We start from the raw sequence: 20,440 nt of genomic DNA, 5'->3' as shown, positions 1-20,440 counted from the left end.
TGTGAACCCCAAATGGGATTGGGATTTCAAAAACTGCCAAAACAGTGGGAGCTTAGAATTCTCTCACTTCATATTTGCTAATATGGTAATGAAGGTAGTACGTTTATTGGTATTTGGTAAAAGGTTATGTGCTTTTCATATTTATTTGCCTTTTTTATTCATTGTTCTGTATCTGTAATTTTCCCCTGTGCGTGGGGGGGGGGGGCATTTGCGCACTTTTCTCAATTTATTCTGGTACCAGGGATTAAACCCAGAGGATCTTAACCACTGAGTCCCATCCCCAGGCCTTTTTATTTTTTTATTTTGAGATACCGCTGGCCTGGAACTTGCGATCTTCTTGCCTCACTCTCCCAAACTGCTGGATTTACACGCCTGTGCCACTGCTCCTGAAAGACCCTAGCCCAGTTAGTCCAGTTACCTAAGGCCAAGATATGAAATCAAGATACCGGGCTTGTCATAAACAGGCTCAGGCGCCGGATGTGCTTTCCATATAACCGGATGTGCTTTCCATATAACCGGTTGAGAAAGGACAGAGCACCCACATCCTGAGGCATGAATGAATAAACAGGAACAGATAAGCAGGAACAGAAAGAATAGAATGCAGACCTGTGGTTTTTGGAATGCAGACCTGTACCCCCTAGGTGGCCTATATGCTAGATTTAAACAAACCAATAAGAAACCTGTTGCTTCCCCAGCGCCCGAAACCTGTCCCAAACCCTATAAAAATCTCTGTATCCCCAAGCCCGGTGTGCCAGTTCACCAAAGCTCCAGCTGAGGTTCTGCTGGACACCCGCAGGCGCCTGTGTCTCAATAAACCCCCTCGTGCTTTTGCAGCCAGTGTTTCCTGTGATTCTCCTTGGACAGGGAAACGGGGGTCTTTCAGTAATGGGGTGCCTTTCACTCCCAGCGATTTATTATCCCTTTGGTATTGTTTTCTTAAATCATTAATTTATTTCTTTATATTTACTACTTTCTTCCTCCTACTTTCCTCGTGTTTATTTTTATATTTTTCCCCTAAACTTTTGCTTGTTTAATTTACTGTGATTTTTCGTATAGACCCTGCTTTTTTATTACTCTCCATTTGACTTTTTTCCCGGGTTTTTCATGGAGAAGATCACCAGAGAACATTCCTCCCTCGGAAGCTGAACCAGGGAGGAGGAACCCCGCGGCTGTCAGAGAAACGCGGAGGCGGGGAGAAGGGACCTTTCCCCGGGTAGGCTCGCCCCAAGTCCGCAGCTCTGCCGGCCAATCATCGCCACCGAAGCCTTTTTCTTCTCTTTGATTGGCTTTCGTGGAGACGCCCCCATCTGTACTTGGAAGGGACGGTGGCTCGCGGTGGACACAGGGTTAAGGAGCGGAAAGGGCTTGCGCGTGTGGGTCGCAGCCTCGCTTCTGTCAGCAGTCAGGCTCCCTGGATATGGCGGCGGCCGCGGCAGCGTCAGTACTGCTGGTGGCGGCGGAGAGGAACCGGTGGCAGCGTCTCCCGGTCCTGCTGCTGCCGCCGAGGTGACCGCGGCTGGAGGGGCGGTGGATCAGTGGTCGGGGGCTAGGACACAGGGTGCATGGACCCGCAGGAGCTGCGGGAAGTGCGGAGGGACCCCCAGGGTCGCGGGCTGGGAGAGGACTGAAGGAAAACCCCAGCCGCTTTCGGGGGCGCGCGGGGGGGGGGGGGGTTCTGCTGTCAGTCTCTGCAGCAGAAATGAGACATCTTCACTCATCCTTTTCTTTACTTACCTCTTCCCCCATCCACCCTTCAATCTGTCTTTGGCTTGTTTTTCCACTTACCAGGACTGGGAGAGATGGAGCTGGGCCTGCCATCCTCCATGCTTCTGTCGACACTATGCACCTCCTAGGCATTTACTTTCTACTTTCGCAGCACCGTTTGTGTGCCAGCATTATTACAATCCCGGTTCTGATGAAGCTCAAGGAAACCAAAGACCTGCCCAAGATCACGCAACTAGCAAGAAGGGCCTGGACGTCCTCAAAGTCCATTACAGTTCAGCTCTTGGGTCCAAATCAAAGAAAGACACCTGGGGCTCTTTCCCATTGTTGACATGCATTCAGTTAATAAGAGTAAATTTACTTTCCATAGGGCTGGGACATTTGTCAAAAGCTCTTATACCCAAGTTGGAACAGAACTATCTATCAAGTGACTCACTCTAGAAACCTGGCTCCAGATCCATTTCAAATTTTAGTTCCAGGCATGAGTAATGATTATTCTGGCAGTGAAAACATCCTTAGATTTGCAGGTAGCTAGCTTCTTTATCTTTCTTTGCTTCAGTGTTATCATTTTCCACCATTCTGGAAAGACAATGTAGCTTAGTGTTCAGAGGCACAGACTGCAGTTAGAAGGTTGGTTCTCAGCTTAGTTACTCACTAGGTGTGTGACCTTGGCTGAGTTACTTAATATCTCTGCTTCAATTTTCTTACCTAGGAGGAGGTGATGCCAGTATCCTCAGTTGTGAAAATTAACACATGGAAAGAAGTTTAAACAGAATCTGACCTGTTTCAATCATTTCATAAACAAACTTTGCAAACTCAGCCCTTTAGATAAACTTGTTTGCTTTTATTTTCCACAAATGATTGTAGCCGCCTTGGACTTTCAATTACTAAATTATAGGACTCACCTAAGCAAAATAAGAAAGTTGGTGAAAGTAATAGTAGTGCCACTCTTTTTCTCCTGACCTTTCTTCAGTTCCCAGGGATCTTCAAAACACTACTACAGACCCCTTTCTTTCTCTTCCCTCTCAAAGCTTATGTAGTATCTATAGAATGATTCTTAATATTGCTGTCACTCTAGAAAGCCTTAGAGTTGTTGATGGATTATAGAATTTTAAAAAAATGAGTCAGTATAAGGATTTTACATTTCTCTTCATGCCATGATTCTCTGATAGCTTAGAGAAAAGAATTTTTAGTCGTGGAATTCTAGGCATGAGAATAGAAGCTTTCTTGAATCAGAGTGTATTTATTTCATGGAAGCAACCTCTTAATTTTGTTTAAGTCACTGTTTTAAGTTGTAGCTTAAGTAATTGTGGAAAATGGAATATACCAATCAAAACATTGTTGAGATAGAGGATTATAATGATATATCTATCTCCATCTCTTACTAGAAGATGGCAGAAGAAAACTTTAGGTCAACAGTGGCCTTGGAACATTATTAGGTCTTAAGCTAAATTTAATGAGAATTCACCACTTTATAGAAATATCTGATTAGGACAGGCCTTAAATCTTACCACAAACCTACCTGAAGAATACAAAGGAAAGAAGATGCTAAATTAGAAAATATCTTATAAAAAATCAGAAAAGATGCTCTTCCTTGAAGGTCAAGAAAGTGAAGTCAACTGAATTGGGAAGATGTGGAAGAATGGCATTCTTCTAGGGAAACTCTCTTACACAACTCTTGTGTCAAAGCTGTGGGTCTTCCCACCAGCCTTTCATGGATGGCAGCATCCAATTGAATGTGTATTAAGTGGCAATGAGTATATAGAGTCACTATAGTGATGCAGCTTTCTGAATGTATGCCCTGGTGCAATATTAGACCTACTCAGTTACATAGTATATAAAAAAGATATATATACTGCTACATAATTATACAGTATCTTATGTACACTGTGTGAAAGTTTTCACTTTATGAAACCTTTGTAACAATGGTTTTGCTACATCTTCCAGATGTAGATGGAAAAGATTAAGGTGGAATTGCTTCTGCAATTTGATTTCCCAGCATTTTCTTTTTTTAACTGAAATCTAGTGAATATTGTACTTTTTTGTTCTCAAAGTGAATCTTGCCTGCTTTCCATCAGCTCTTGACTAATGTTTCAGTGTTAAATTACTGTCTAAATAGGTATTGGGGAACTAAACTGTCATAAACATTCATGAACTTCTACCTAGGTAAAACAGATCAAACAAGTTATTCCTCCTTTCCTTTAATACAGAAACTTGGAATTGAATTACATATTTTTAAAACTGTGATATGTCTTCAGAATCACCTCCTACAGTCCTCTCTTGTACAAGAACACTGAATATGGGGAGTAGAGGATAGGAAAGGTAGCAGAATACAACAGTTACTAATAGGGCATTATGTAAAAAGGTGAATATGTAACTGATGTGATTCTGCAATCTGTATTTGGGGTAAAAATGGGAGTTCATAACTCACTTGAAACTAATGTCTGAAATATGATATGTCAAGAGCCTTGTAAGGTTTTGAACAACCAATTAAAAAAAAAAAAGAACACTGAATATAAGATGTAAGGCTTGCATCCCCAATTCAAGGGGCAAATATCAGTTCCTGGGAGAGCAAAGAAAATCTTACATAGCATCATGGTTTGTGGCCCTTTAAAGCTCGGTCTTACATATAAAATCTTATTTCATGGTTCTTAATTTCTCATGAGGAGAGTAGTAATGAAAAAAAACAGTTGAAAAGCACTGGTGACTTGAGCCTGGGCAAGCTGATCATTGGGTCACAGATGAACACTCAGCTCTCCTGACTCCATAGCCAGCATTCTTTTCCTTTGCTGCCCTTGCTCAGCTTCCTTCCCTTTACTTGTCTGTTCTTAATGTCAAACCTGTCCTATTAGGATTGAATTCTATAGGTATTTTTTAAACTATAGTTTAACCAGCATATTTTTAAAAGACAAAAAAGGAAAGTATCAAAATGTAGGGTTATTTATCTTTGATGAAACTTCTAATTATGTGTGTGTGTCAGGTAGTATTTACTGAGAGTTATTATGTTAAAAAAAAAAAGTTGGAAAAAAAGCTGAAGTAGATGATCTTGAAGCATCTTGGTTTTTTAATCTTCTGTGATTCTGTGGTCAGATGTCAGCCTCTATTGTAAACTGGTTAGGTGACTCATTCAAGGACTTGTAGTTCAAGAGGAAAACAGCCAGAACTCTTAGCTCCTTATTTCTAGATTAGTTTTCTTTCCCAAAGAAAGTCTTACTAAATCACTCTGTTAGTGTTGGGTTTAGTAAGGTTTAACTTAGATTGTATCTGGGTTTGGTTTTAAGTTTTTTAAAAAATTAGATTTTGAAAGAACAATAACTGATATTGTGTTTTCTTGTTAATTTTTATTTCATTTGGGTTTGTTTTATAGGAAATGGACTTGGAAGCAAAGAACCATGAAGTATGGAACAACCACAGGTACTGACAGACTTTGTTGACTTTGCTTCAAACTGAACTAAGAAAGAGACATGTTTAAGCTGGGTGTGTGGTGCACATCTGTAATCCCAGCAACTTGGGAGACTGAAGTAAGAGGACTAAGAGTTCAAAGCCAGCCTCAGCAACTTAGAGAGTATCTAAACAACTTCATGATAACCTGTCCCAAAATAAAAAGGGCTAAGAATATAGCTCAGTGGTAAGCATCCCTAGGTTCAATACCAAAAAAAAAAAAAAAAAAGGAAGAAGAAGAAGAAGAAGAAAAAGAAGACATGTTTAACCTTTAGTTTATGTGTAATAGAATTAGTTCTCATAAACCTTTGAAGTTTGGTATTTTTATGATAATTTTCTTAGCAATTTTTAAGTCAGGTTTTCACTTCTTTTATATCAAAAATGCCTCTTGCTGTTGAGTCTAAAACACAGCAGGTAATAATGGAGAACATTTTATATTTATGTTGTTATTTCTGTCTGTCTTACCCTTGTATTATGTTGAATTGGAAAAGCATAACTATGGTGGTTAGTGCTTTTAAAACTGTTCTTTTTAAGTAGCAGAATCTTTCTTCAAATAGAATTTTATGTGGAATTTCCAGCTATAAAACTGATGAATATATACTAAAATTATAAATAGAATAAATATTATAATAAAATAGAATATAGTTATAACTTTCATCCATCCCACCTCCAAATGCATACATAAATCTTTGATTGGTGACTTCTGATAACTCTTGAGTTCTATGGGTCCCCATAACAAAACACTATTTTAAGTTATGTGAACCTTTATTTTTTTTAGAATGACTTTATTACAAACTATCAGTATTTACTTTCAATGATGATAGAAGTGCATTTTACATGTTAATTCAATGGCATGTCATTATATGGCTGATGGCAGGCAACTGATGCAATATATAGCCTGTGTACCTAGGATTAGAGACAAGGAAACAGAGTAACTCAGAACTCATGTTCTGGAGTCGGGCAAACCTAGGTTCAAATTATGGATTCACCACTTATTTTAGCTTTATAATTTGAAAAGAAGTAGTATCTGTTTAAGCCTTAATTTCACCTTTAAAATGGAGATAATGACAACAGTATCATTAGTTGATCCTCCTCATTCAGAAATTTAACATGGGTTCTGCCTCCATGGAATCAAGAAACAATTTATAGAAAGTGTTCAGAAAAAACAATTACATTTGTACTAAATATATACAGACTTTTCCATGTCATTATTTCCTAAATAATACAGTAAAGCAACCATTTACATAGCAATTTATGTTGTATTAGATTAATTAATCTAGAGATGGTTTAAAGTTACACTGGAAGATGTGTGTTGTATGCAAATACTCTACCATTTTATAGTAGAGACAAGAGCATTTAGGGAGTTTTGTGTCCATATGGGTTCCTAGAACCAATCCCCTGAGGATACCCAGAGACACTCAGGTTTGAGTCTTTCGCATAATACCTGAGGCATAAAAAGTGCTTATTAGAGATTAGTTATTATTAGCTAAGATGATTTTTAAGGTATTTTGATTTTATCTTTGACATAACAAAGCATGTTTTAATTTTAAGTTTAAAAAGCTAAGTAATTGTAGAATTTATGTTAATAGGGATATCTTGAATTTCAGTGAAGAGAAAAGAAATGCATTAATATTTGTTAAAATGATAATTTTAGGAACTGGGGTTGTGGCTCAGTGGTAGAGCACTTGACTGGCATGTGTGAGGCACTGGGTACAATTCTCAGCACCACATATAAATAAATAAATAAATAAATAAAAGATCCATCAACAACTAAAATATATGTATATACACAAAATTTTTTTAAAAATGATAATTTCAGGCTGATTTTACCAAGACAAATCTTTATCAACTGGTTATGAATATTCTAATTCTTGTTTCTTATGCCTCAGTAATATTTGCATATGATCTTTATGGTATTTTAAACAGGAAGAAACATTACCAAGGTCCTCATTGCAAACAGAGGAGAAATTGCCTGCAGGGTGATTCGAACAACCAAAAAAATGGGTGTGCAGTCCGTGGCTGTTTACAGCGAGGCAGACAGGAATTCCATGCATGTAAATATGGTATGTTATTAAAATCTGGAAGCTAAATCTTGTAAGGATCACATTTATTTGCTTTATTATGTAAGTTTAGTTTTTTCTGATGTTTGCTAGGGTTAACAGAGTTTAAGTAGCTAAGGTCAAACTATTCACTAATAATTCTAAGTAAAAAGACCCAACTTCCCTGTAGATTGGGTTATCAGTTATTATGAGCTATCATGCACCAGGCAGAACCCCAGTCATGGATGAATTCAGCTTTTGGTCTGTTTTACCTGCAGCAAGACTCTAAGCACGCCACAAAAATTCATGGGGACCAACTTCTCCTGGTCTTTCACCACTGTATCACCCACCTGTTCACAGCAGATGATCTTGATTTCACAGAGAAAATAGAATTGAACTTCCTGCCACAGAATCTGCTGATTCACGCACATCTGCATCCATCCTGTTCCCATCCAGTGCCAGTCATCTGCCTACACACTAGAGTCTTTCTCATCTTTTTCAGACTTTTCTCAAGCTGGGGATATAGCTCAGTGGTACAATATGTGCTTAGCATGCAAAAGGCCCTGGGCACCATCCCCAGCACCACAAAAAAAAAAAAAAAGAAAAGAAAGAATTTTCCCAAAATAACTAAAAGCATAAATTTCAAATGTCTCATCATAAAAAATGATAAGTAAACCAAATGATGGATATGTTAATTATGTTGTTTAATTATTTCACACTATATACATATTATCAAAAATCACATTGCATTCCATATATACATAATTATTATCTGTCAATTTAAAATAATAATAAAAAACAAATTGATATATTTGTGCCTCAAAAAACATCTTCCATTTTCAATGATGTGTTTTTCATCACTCTCCACTAGATCCTTCCTAAAAGCATTTAAATACCATACAATTTCTCCATCTTCATAACTATTGGCAGTCCCACATTACCCTCTCCCCACTTACATTCTCTTTCTTCTCCAGTTTATCACCAACTTAATAGTCATTTACCCTGCTCCTTTCTCTTCTTTGCCTACCATTCTCTTCTGAACCCATTTCTATTCAGCCTATGTCCCCACTCCTCCATTGAAACTCTCCCTGCCAAGGTCACTATAACATCCATGTCCCAGAATCTGATGGAGTCATTTCGAGACTAAAATGGCTTGACCTCTCAACATTTTTTAACGTCATAGTAAGCTACTCCCTCCTTTTCAAAGTAAATTCTTCTCATGGCTTTCATTATTTCTAACCCTTCTGTCCCTTCTCAGTGTCCTTTTTCTGGGATTTGGTTCTTTTTTTATTATTATTTCCTTTTTATAAACTTTTTTTTAAGTTATAGATGGGCATAATATCTTTTATTATTTATTTATTTTAATGTGGTGCTGAGGATGGAATCCAGTGCCTCACATGTGCTAAGCAGGTGCTCTACCCCAGCCCTGGGATTTGGTTCTTGAATCCCTTCTTTTCTGGAGATGTTTATTGGTAAAACCGAAAGCTATTGAGCTAGGACCAGATGCGTATTCTTCAACACAAACATTCCTGTAGATTTGTGTCCCAGAGACACATTCACATATACATGCAGATAGATGTGTGTACAAGAATGTTTCCTTCAGCCTTGCCCATATCCAACTTTTTTTTTTTTGCCACTACATTCTAAATGCACGTAAAGAAGTTCATGATTAAAGGAACTGTAATACCTCCATACTGTGAAAGAGCATGCAACTGTTACACAAAGCAGAGTAGACATATATATACAAATGTGGAAGCAGCTTCAAAACATACTGTTGGTAAGAAATGCACCTGCAGAAGATAACTATATAGTATGATTACATCTGTGTAAAAAACAAAAACTAAAACTGTATGTTTATATAAATATGAATGAATAAATAGGAATATGGATATGGAAAAATATGTCCCAAACTGGCCATAGTTAAAGTTATATCTGGAAGGAGATTGCAGTTTGGAGAGGAAACAGTACCAAAGACTACATTGCCTTTGTATTATTGTTCATTCTTTAGAAAGGGAGTGAATTTGCATTTTGTGAAACCAAAAGCTTAATTTTTTTTTATCCCATATCTTGTTTTGTGTTCCTGTAGAAGAAAATCCAAAACTTTTGTGCCCTACAATGTTGACCAGAGGGTCCTTTGACCCTTCACTCACTATTCCAGCCACATAAGCTTATATTGATTGCTCAAGTGGGCCAGACTTCTTCCGAACTTAGGTCCTTTATATATGATGTTTTCTATGCCTGGAAGGCTCACTCCATCTCCATTCTTATTCCTGATCCATGTTCTCCATCCATATGCCAGGCTAAGTCCTCATCATCCTTGAAGAACTTTCCCTGACCTTCCCTTCTCCCTTGTCCTGACCACCTTCAGACCAGATCTGGTCCTCTTCCTACCTCTGTTATGTACTTGGTTTTTCTTTCAGGGCCTTTTTTTCCCCCTACATTTTTATTGGTGCATTACATTTGTTCATAATGATGGGTTTTCTTATTACATATTTGCACATGAACACAATATAACAATATAATTTGCCCTCAAGGCCTTTATTACAGTTGTCATTAGGCATGTGAATGCTTAATGTTGGTCTTGTTTACTGCTGTTCAGACTGCTTCCCCATCAAAGCATGGCACATAGTAGGCCCTAAGTCTTTTGAATGAATATTGTCTTTCTCCTCTACTGCAAAAGATGCTATTATTATATGAAAGTTCTAAATGACAGTACAAAATAGTTGACAAATGTATAGAATGAGTATTATTATCATACTCTAGCCATTATATAAACCTCAGTAAACTTTCCACTCTTTTTCTGCTGTATATATCAATTGTATATTTTGTTTCTTGTCAAATTATAACTTAAGATTATTATTGTTGTTGATAATACCATGAGGTATGACTGTTGTTTTCTATCCTAAGACTTTATTTTCATTCTAGTATGTGGCTTATGGGTAAAAATCAAGTTTTAGCACCTTCTTCATGCAAAAGATTATAAAACTGGCTTACTTTTATAATATAAGCATGAACTGGTATTTCTTTTGCAGTCCTTATGTTGTCCTTGTGGAGGCAGCATTTTTTCATAATCATAAAAATAACTCTGAAGCAGTTCTAAGAAGTGTTTGAGGGTGTACCAGCCATGTCATCTTTTAAGCAGGTACTATTTCTTGAACAGGCAGATGAAGCATATTTTATTGGACCAGCTCCCTGCCAAGAGAGCTACCTCTCTATGGAGAAAATTATTCAAGTGGCCAAGATCTCTGCTGCACAGGTAAGACTTCTGAAAAGATTTACAAGAGGAATAAGTTTTCATAATTTGTGCAAAAGTATTTGTCTAAATTATTTTCTATTTTTAGCCAAGACTTTTTCATTTGGTTTTTGGATTGTCACTGTAAACTAATCACATCTCTTTTCATTCCTCTTCTTGACTGAATCCTGTGTACTTTAGATCTTTTCAGAAGTAAGTAGAGGGAAGATCTAAACTGTATATAAAAATGGAGAGATATTTCAGCTCTTCTACCTTCAAAATCAGGTGCTAAGAGCATCAGATCCTTCGGGAGAATAGATGATGCTCTAAATTACAAAGTAAAATATAATCAAAAGAGAAATCTTTTTTTCCTTGACTTCTAGGTGTCATTGTAGGAATTCACCATCTGTTTTTCCAGTATCCCAGGCTCAGAATTTGGATATTATTACATCTCTTCTTCATCCTTCAAAATGAAATAGGAACCAACTTGTGTTGAATCTTTCTTTGAAATGGCTCCAGACACAGTTCTTTTTGATCACATAGCCAGATCTTTTGATCTCTTATCTGGATTTATAAGTCTCAGATGATTTTCCTACTTTTAAATCTGTTACCAATTCAATCAGTTCTCCATACTTCCATGTGAACATTTCTTTTTTTTTTTATTGGTTATTCAAAACATTACAAAGATTGCAGAATCACATCTGTTACACATCCACATTTTTACATAATGCCATAATAGTAACTGTTGTATTCTGCTACCTTTCCTATCCTCTACTATCCCCCCTCCTCTCCCCTCCCATCTTCTCTCTCTACCCCATCTACTGTAATTCATTTCTCTTCTGTTTAATGTTAATCTTTTTCTCCTGCTCTTCCTCCCTGCTCTGTTCTTAGTTGCTCTCATTATATCAAAGAAGACATTTGGCATTTGTTTTTTAGGGATTGGCTAGCTTCACTTAGCATAATCTACTCTAATGCCATCGTTTCCCTGCAAATTCCATGATTTTGTCATTTCTTAGTGCTTCGTAGTACTCCATTGTGTATAAATGCCACATTTTTTTTATCCATTCATCTATTGAGGGGCATCGGGGTTGGTTCCACAGTCTAACTATTGTGAATTGTGCTGCTATGAACATCGATGTGGCAGTATCCCTGTAGTACGCTCTTTTAAGGTCTTCAGGGAATAGTCCGAGAAGGGCAATAGCTGGGTCAAATGGTGGTTCCATTCCCAACTTTCCCAGGAATCTCCATGCTGCTTTCCATATTGGTCGCACCAATTTGCAGTCCCACCAGCAATGTACAAGAGTACCCTTTTCCCTACATCCTTGCCAACACTTATTGTTGTTTGACTTCATAATGGCTGCCAATCTTACTGGAGTGAGATGGTATCTTAGGGTGGTTTTGATTTGCATTTCTCTGACTGCTAGAGATGGTGAGCATTTTTTCATGTACTTGTTGTTAATTGTATGTCCTCCTCTGAGAAGTGTCTGTTCAGGTCCTTGGCCCATTTGTTGATTGGGTTATTTGTTTTCTTATTGTTTAATTTTTTGAGTTCTTTGTATACTCTGGATATTAGGGCTCTATCTGAAGTGTGAGGAGTAAAAATTTGTTCCCATGATGTAGGCTCCCTGTTTACCTCTCTTATTGTTTCTCTTGCTGAGAAAAAACTTTTTAGTTTAAGTAAGTCCCATTTGTTGATTCTTGTTATTAACTCTTGTGCTATGGGTGTCCTATTAAGGAATTTGGAGCCCGACCCCACAATATGTAGATCGGAGCCAACCTTTTCTTCTATCAGACGCATAGTCTCTGATTTGATATCAAGGTCCTTGATCCATTTTGAGTTGACTTTTGTGCATGGCAAGAGGAGGGGATTCAGTTTCATTTTGTTGCATATGGATTTCCAGTTTTCCCAGCACCATTTGTTGAAGATGCTATCCTTCCTCCATTGCATGCTTTTAGCCCCTTTATCGAATATAAGATAGTTGTAATTTTGTGGATTGGTTTCTGTGTCCTCTATTCTATACCATTGGTCCACCCGTCTGTTTTGGTACCAATACCATGCTGTTTTTATTACTATTGCTTTGTAGTACAGTTTGAAATCTGGTATCGCTACAGGAACATTTCTTAAATATGGTTCCTTATTATTTTCTGCCTCTCTCCCTGCCCCATTTTAAAAACAACCCCACCCCTTTCCTATCTTATCTATTAGTAAATTTTCCTTGGTTTCAAGATAAAGTCCAAACCCTTTAGCATAGCACACAAAAGAGTTTCTGATATTATCCCTCTCTATTTATCGAGAGACTTTGGGGCTAGGGTATAGCTTAGTGGTAAAGAGTACTTGCTTAGCATATGTAAAGCCCTGGGTTCAATCCCTAGAACTGCAGACAACAACAAAAATCCAAAAAAAAAAAACGTGTTTTGTCTCCAGTTCTTTATAATAACTAATAAACTTTTCCCTCTTCTTTACACACCATGCTATTTCATCTATGCATTTTCTGATATGGTTCCACCTGGCAAGTGTCTCTTCCCCCATTTCCTTTCATCCATGCATTTACTCTCTCAGCCAGCACTGATTGGTTTCCTGTTTTGTGCCAGTTTCTAACCATGGATGCAGCACTAAATAAGATGGAGACAGTTCTACCCCTACAAAGCTATGCTGTAGTGGGTGAAACAAATAATAAACATTTAAACAAATAGAAAATAGAACAAGCAGAGTAATACTTGGTGGGAAGAAAGTAAAGCAGAATAAGGAGACAAAGACTGGATGGGAGGTACTTTTAAATAGGATAGTCAGGAGTGACAATGAAACAAAGACCTAAACAAGCCAGGAATGGGGGCCTGAGTCACTGTAATCCCAGGGACTCAGAGGCTGAGGCAGGAGGATGGCAACTTCAAGGCCAGTCTTAGCAATTTAGCAAGGCCCTCAGAAACTTAGACCCTGTCTCAAAATAAAAAGGGCTGGGGATATGGATGTGCTTAAGCCCCTGGGTTCAATCCCCAGTACCGGAAAAAAAAAAATCCATTTAGGCTGATCAACCTCCTTATTTTATTATTACTTTATCCTTTAAAAAAAATTCCATGGGCTGGTATAATGGCTCAGTGGTAGAGTGCTTGCCTGGCACATATGAGGCACTGGGTTTGATCCTCAACACCATATAAAAATAAATAAAATAAAGATATTATGTCTATCTACAACTAAAATATATATATATTTAAAGACAGAAAGAAAACTTGTTAGAGTTGAAAATCCACTCCCTTTTTAATGACCATTCTCTGCAACCATTTTAGTTTAAGTTATAACCCTCTAGAAAATATATGACATACAGAATTTCTAGAGAATTTATCAATTCTATATCTCTTTTGGTTAGTATTGTGTTAGATGCTATAGCACAAATATTGAGAAGATAATAGATACTATTTGGAAAAGGATAAATAGCCCTATTAAGAGATACTAGCAGATGGCAGAGATTTTAGGGCAGGTATGTTAGTCAGCTTTCCATTACTATATAACAAATACCCAAGATAATCAACTTATAAAGAAAAAAGGTTTGTTATGGCTCACAGTTTTAGAGGTTTTAGTCCATGATTGGTTGGCCTTGTTGCCCTGGGCAAAATAACATATCATGCTGGGAGTACATGGTAAAGCAAAACTGCTCACCTCATGGCTGGGGAACAAAAGAGAAAAAGGAAAAGACTAGGCACCACAATCCTCTTTGAGGGCGCTCCCTCCCAGTGACCTAAAGACCTCTCATCGTGCCCCGCTTCTTATAGTTCCACTGCCTTCCAGGGGTTAGGGACCACACCTTTAACAGGAGATCCCAGTGTTCTGCCCCTATTAATAAAGTCATAAACTTCTTGAGGCTGTTTTGGGATTGCAATTGAACTCTATTTTCACAAGGAGATAGCTGCTGTTCTCTGAACTCTATCTATTGATCAAAGAATGCCATCAAATTAAGTATCTGCTAACAATAAAGAGAACAGGCAATGAATACTTCAGAAATGAAATTAAGGAAACAATTAACTTTTATAATAGCATCAGTAAGGATCAAATATGAATCAATAGCACAAACGGTTTAAGACCTACTTGTAAGTCTCTACTAAAACATTGCTGAAAGAAGTTCTAAATGAATAGATATGTCACTGGAAGACTCACTATTGGTAAGATGGCAATTCTTTCCAAATTAATCTGCATATTTAATTCATTATTTTTTATTTTTGTTTTTGGTACCCTTTTGACACTAAGCAAGCACACCACCACTGAGCTACATCCCCAACCTTCTTTAAAAATTTATCTTGAGGGCTGGAGATATAGCTCAGTTGGTAGAGTGCTTGCCACACATGCACAAGACCATGGGTTCAATCCCCAACACCATACACACACAAAAAAAAGTTATTTTGAAACAGGGTCTTTTTGCTAAGTTGCCCAGGCTGGCAACTTATGATTCAACTGCCTCAGCTCCCCAATAGCTGGGATTACAGGCACACACCACTGCACCTGGCTTAATTCATTCTTTATCAAAATCCCAACAGGTTGTTGGAGAAATTGGTAAGCCAATCCTAAGATAGCCTAGTTGTACTGGCTAAAACAATTTTAGCTATACTAGCTAAAACAATTTTGAAAAGACTAACAAATTTATACCAATCAAAAGCAAAACTGCAATCAAGACAGAGTGTTATTAGTATTAGGATAAATATATAGGTCAGTGGTGCAGAATCAAGACAGTCCAAAATTAAACACATACATACAATACACATACACTAAATATTAAAATGAATGAAATGTACAGATTAAAATGGAAAGAATTGCCATCTTACTAATAGTGAGTCTTACAATGATATATCTATTTAGAAACTTCATATGTATATATATGTGTGTGTGTGTGTGTGTGTGTATGTGTGTGTGTGTGTATATGTGTGTGTGTGTGTGTGTGTATAGTCATAAACTTCTTGAGGCTGTTTTGGGATTGCAATTGAATGGTATATATGATATATATATGATAGATAGATATAAATACAGATATATAGATAGATATAGATACAGATATATAGATATATATATATGCACAGACATATATATATGGATATCTGTTTGCAAAAAAAGGTGAACCTAAAGTCTGGATCTTAGAGCCTTGTCTCACACCTCACACACACAAAAAATTAACTTGAAATGTTTTATGGACCTAAATGTTAGAGCTAAAACTAAAAAACACTTCTAGGAGAAAACCTTTGAGGCCTTGGGTTAAGCAAAAATTTCTTAGGCTACTATGAGCAAGATCCATAAAAGAAAAAAGTGATAAAATGGTTATCTTCAAAATTTAAAATTTGAGTGCTAGGGCTGTAGCTCAGTGGTAGAACACTTGTCTGGTATACATGAGGCTCTAGGGTGGATCCCAAGCACCTCCAAAATATATGTCCTTAAAAATATAAAACTTTTGCTCTTCGGGGAAACCATTTAAAAACATAAAAAACAATGTTCTGATTGGGAGAACTATGTTCAAAACATGTATTCAATAAAAGGCTTGAATATATAAAGAGCAGTTATATATATAATGAAGCAACCCAAATTTTTTTAATGGGAAAAGTATTTGAATAAATACTTAAGTAAAATGTCCCACAAACCATTAAAAGATGCTTAAAATATTAGCTATTAGTATATGTATGTGTGTATATGTATATGTATGTGTGTTTAATTTTGGACAGTCTATTCTGCTCCACTGATCTTTATATTTATCCTAATACTAATACCACTCTATCTTGATTGCAGTTTTGCTTTTGATTGCTATAAATTTGTTAGTCTTTTCAAAATTGTTTTAGCTAGTATAGCTAAATCCAATGACAATAAAATATCACTTCATATTCATTAGGATGCTATGAAACAAAGGACAGATAATAACAAGTGTTGGTAAGGATGTAGAGAAATTGGAACCCTCATATATTACCTGTGGAAGTGTAAACTGCCACAGGCACTTTGGAAAACAATTTTGCTGTTCCTCAGAAACTTAAAGAGTTAACATATGGAACAGTAACTCCACTTCTTAGGTATATATTCAAAAGAAATGAAAACATACATGCATACAAAAACTTCAACATGAATATTCATAGCAACATTACTCACAAAAGCCAAAAAGTGAAAACAACCCAAATATCCATCAATTTCAGGATGGATAAATATAATGTTATATACTCATACTATAGAATATTATCTGGTAATAAAAAATGAAGTACTGATACATACTAAGAAATGAATGAACCACTGGGCACAGTAGTATATGTCTGTAATCCCAGTGGCTCTGGAGGCAGAGGCAGGAGAATAGCCAGTTCAAAGCCAGCCTTAGCAACTTAGTGAGGTGCTAAGAAACTCAGTGAGACCCTATCTCTAAATAAAATACAAAAAAAGGGCTGGGGATGTGCCTTAGTGGTTAAGTGCCCCAGAGTTTAATTCTTGGTACAAAAAAAAAAAAAAAACAGAATGAACTTTGGAAACATTATGTTCAATAAATGAAGGCAGTCACAAAAGACTGTGTAAATTTTGTGATTCCACTTATATGAAATGTCCATGATTAATCAAATTTATAGACATAGGGAGATTAGTGGTAGCCTACAACTGGGAGGGAAGGCTGCTGAAAGGCATGGGGTTTTGTTTTTTTTTTTGGAGTTGGTGAAAGTTTGCATAATTTGATTTTACTCAATATCTTAGATTACAGTGATGATTGCACAACTCTGTGAAGATACTAAAATTATTGGATTGGTTGAGTTTTATGGCATATGAGTTATATATTAATAATAATGGTTTAAAAAGTACAGTACAGCATTTTCTTTATCCATTATCTGTTGAAGGACATCTAGCTTGGTTCATAGTTTAGCTATTGGGAATTGAGCTGCTATAAACATTGATTGGCTGTGTCACTGTAGTATGTTGATTTTACGTCCTTTGGGTATAAACAAGGAGTGGGATAGCTGGGTCAAATGGTGGTTCCATTTCAAGTTTTCTGAGGAATCTCCATACTGCTTTCCTATAATTAATTAAAACAAATTAAAATGAATTTTTTAAACTGTTGTATCACTACATATCCACTAGAATGGCTAACACCAAAAAAGACTGACAGTATAATGTAAGGATGTGGAAAAACTTGGAATCATCCTACATTGCTAGTGAATACAAAAATAGTACAACTGCTTTGGCTGTTTCTTTAAAAGTTAAATATAGGGCTGGGGCTGTAGCTTGACAATAGAGCACTTGGCTAGCATATATGAGGCATTGTGTTCGATCCTCAGCACCACATAAAAATAAAAAATAAAATAAAGATACTGTGTCTATATACAACTAAAAATTATTTTTTTTAAAAAAAGTTAACTAAGGGCTGGGATTATGGCTCAGGTCTATTGTGCACGCCTAACAAGTCCAACGCCCTGGGTTCAATCCTCAGCACCACATAAAAAATAAATAAAATAAAGGTATTGTGTTCAACTACAACTAAAAACAAATATTTTTTAAAAAGAAGTTAACTATATAATTACTATAGATGACCCAACAATTGTATTCATGAATATTTACCCAAAAGAAATGGAAAAAAAATGCCTGCAAAAACTTATATAGGTATATTTATAGCAACATTATTCATAATAACCCCAAACTGGAAAAAATATCCAAAAAAAAAATATGATATATTCATGCAGTAGAATCTATACTATAAAAAGGAATGAGCTACTGACACATACGACAATATGAAATAATGCTATATGAAATAATGACACAGTCTGATGGTGGTGTACACCTGTAATCCCAACACTCTGCTCAAGAGGCTGAGGCAGGATAGTGAATTCAAAGCCAGCCTCCGCAATTTTGTGAGGCACTAAGCAACTTAATGAGACCCTATCTTTAAATAAAATATAAAAAAGAGCTGGGGATGTGGCTCAGTGGTTAAATGCCCCTGGGTTCAATCCCTGGTACCAAAAAAAAAAATCCAGACATACATAAAACTGTGTCTTTATATATATAAAAATTTTTACATATAAAAAATTTGCATATAAAATTACAGAAACAGAAGGCAAGAGAGTGGTTGCTTGGGTCCTGAGAACAGGGATTGACTGTATTTGGGCATGTGGGGGTGTTTTCAAATGATGAAAGAATTCTAAAACTAGATTATAGTGACAGTTGCACAGTTGTATAAATTTACCAAATTCATCAACCTATAAGTAGGTGAATGTTATGTATTAAAAATCAAAAACCAAAACAACCGGGCTGGGGTTGTAGCTCAGTGGTAGAGCACTTGAACACTAAAATTGAACTTTTTTGAGACTTAAACTGTCTGTAAAATGTGACCATCCATCATTATCAGTAACTAGATTTTGTTGTTTGCTGCTAGAGGATGTGGGTTATTCTATTTGTATGAATTTCCCAGACAACTGGACTTACTTTAATTTGAAATGCTCTTTGTACATAACTATTTTGAAATCGGGTTGGCTAAGCTATTTGTTTTTCTTTTTGCATTCTCTTGACTATAATTACGATACATCCTTATTACTTTTGAAAAACAAATATGCCCTGGCCACTGATGTTGGAGAGAGTTGCTTCATCCTTTATTAAATCACCCACGCCTCTTCCTTTTGGCTGACTTTTGTTTCCTCTGTTTGCTGTCAGCGTGTTTACTCTTAGAAATCTTGCTACTCTCAGTTACTGATTTTCCTTTCTATCTGCTAGAAAGCCAAACAAGTAAACCTAATAAAATTCTTAGTAAATTAGAAGTAAGTAGACTAAAGTCTGAGGGATTCCTCTTTCACTAACATACATAAACACTGTACTACCTGACTTTTTGCTTGCTTTTTAGCGTATTTCAGAAAGATAACATTGACAGATAGTAACCTGAGGATTATGAGGTATTAATGTCTAGCGCACTCTTTCTAGCTTTTGGATATTGTAGTTTCAATTCTAGGGCAATTGTACACAGAGACAGAGTAAACAAAAGCCTCTCACCCTGTGCTTCTTGACATTCTTCTCAATTAGTATTATTCTTTTTTCTTTTTTTCTGCAATATGGGAGATTGAACCTAGGGGCACTTTACCACTGAGTTACATCCCTAGTTCTTTTTATGTTTTATTTTGAGACCTTCCAAATTGCTGGGGTTACAGGCTTGTGCCATCAGATCGGCCCTAATAGCAGTATTTTTTTAAATTAAAATATAGATTCTTCTGTGCCATATGATCTAGAAATCCCACTTCTAGGTATAAACCTAAAAGAATTAAAAGCAGAGACTCAAACAGATACTTATATACCAACGCTTATAGCAGCATTATTCACAATAGCTAAAAGGCAGAAGTAACCCACATATCCATCAACAGATGAATGGGTAAGCAAAATGTGGAATATACATACAGTTCAATATTATTAAAAAGAATAAAATTATTATTAAAAAGAATAAAATTCTGATACATGCTACAATATGGATGAACTTTGAAAACATTATGGTAAATGAAGTAAGTCAGACCCAGAGGGACAAATATCATACAATTCCATTTAAGCAAGGTACATAGACTAGACAAACTCATAGACAGAGAGTAAAATAGAACTTACCAGGGACTGGTGGGGTGAAGGGAATGGAAATTTTGTTTGTAATCATGAAGACATTCTGGAGATGGATGTTGGTGGTTGTAAGACATTGTGAATATATGCCACTGAATCCTGTACTTTAAAAAGTGATTAAAAGTGGAAAATTTTAAGTTATGTATATATTACTACACTTTTTTAAAATGATAAGAACTGGGGATGTAGCTTAGAGGTAATTTCATTTGCTTGGTATGCAGACCCTGTTTTGAGTCCTCCCTCACACACACACACACACACACACACACACACACACAAAGTAGATTCTTATGGCTTATTTGAGGCTTCTGAACTAAGTTTGTATGTTCCAGACATCTCTTGGGAAGCAGATTTTGATAGAGACCATAATGTGCCTGTGGCAGTGTATGGAGAAGCCTCCCTAGAGAAGCATAGCTTCACCTGCATCAA

The 20,440-nt window shown here is 36.5% G+C and overlaps 1 protein-coding gene across 1 annotated transcript in view; it reads left to right on the top strand.

The window, feature by feature from the left end:
* The first annotated feature begins 1,354 nt into the window (after positions 1-1,354).
* The window catches only part of Mccc1 (methylcrotonyl-CoA carboxylase subunit 1), a 58,071-nt gene continuing 38,985 nt past the window's right edge, over positions 1,355-20,440 (top strand). Inside the window, exons 1-4 of the mRNA XM_077794274.1 lie at positions 1,355-1,506; positions 5,090-5,136; positions 7,090-7,226; positions 10,363-10,458. Of these exons, the coding sequence (XP_077650400.1) occupies positions 1,418-1,506; positions 5,090-5,136; positions 7,090-7,226; positions 10,363-10,458 (369 nt within the window). The 5' untranslated portion in view covers positions 1,355-1,417. The remainder of the gene's footprint in view (positions 1,507-5,089; positions 5,137-7,089; positions 7,227-10,362; positions 10,459-20,440) is intronic.

The sequence above is a fragment of the Urocitellus parryii genome, chromosome 2, assembly GCF_045843805.1.
Source record: "Urocitellus parryii isolate mUroPar1 chromosome 2, mUroPar1.hap1, whole genome shotgun sequence".
In the NCBI taxonomy this organism is placed as follows: Eukaryota; Metazoa; Chordata; class Mammalia; order Rodentia; family Sciuridae; genus Urocitellus; species Urocitellus parryii.
The sequence above is the reverse complement of the archived record's forward strand: the minus strand, read 5'-3'. Positions and strand labels throughout refer to the sequence as shown.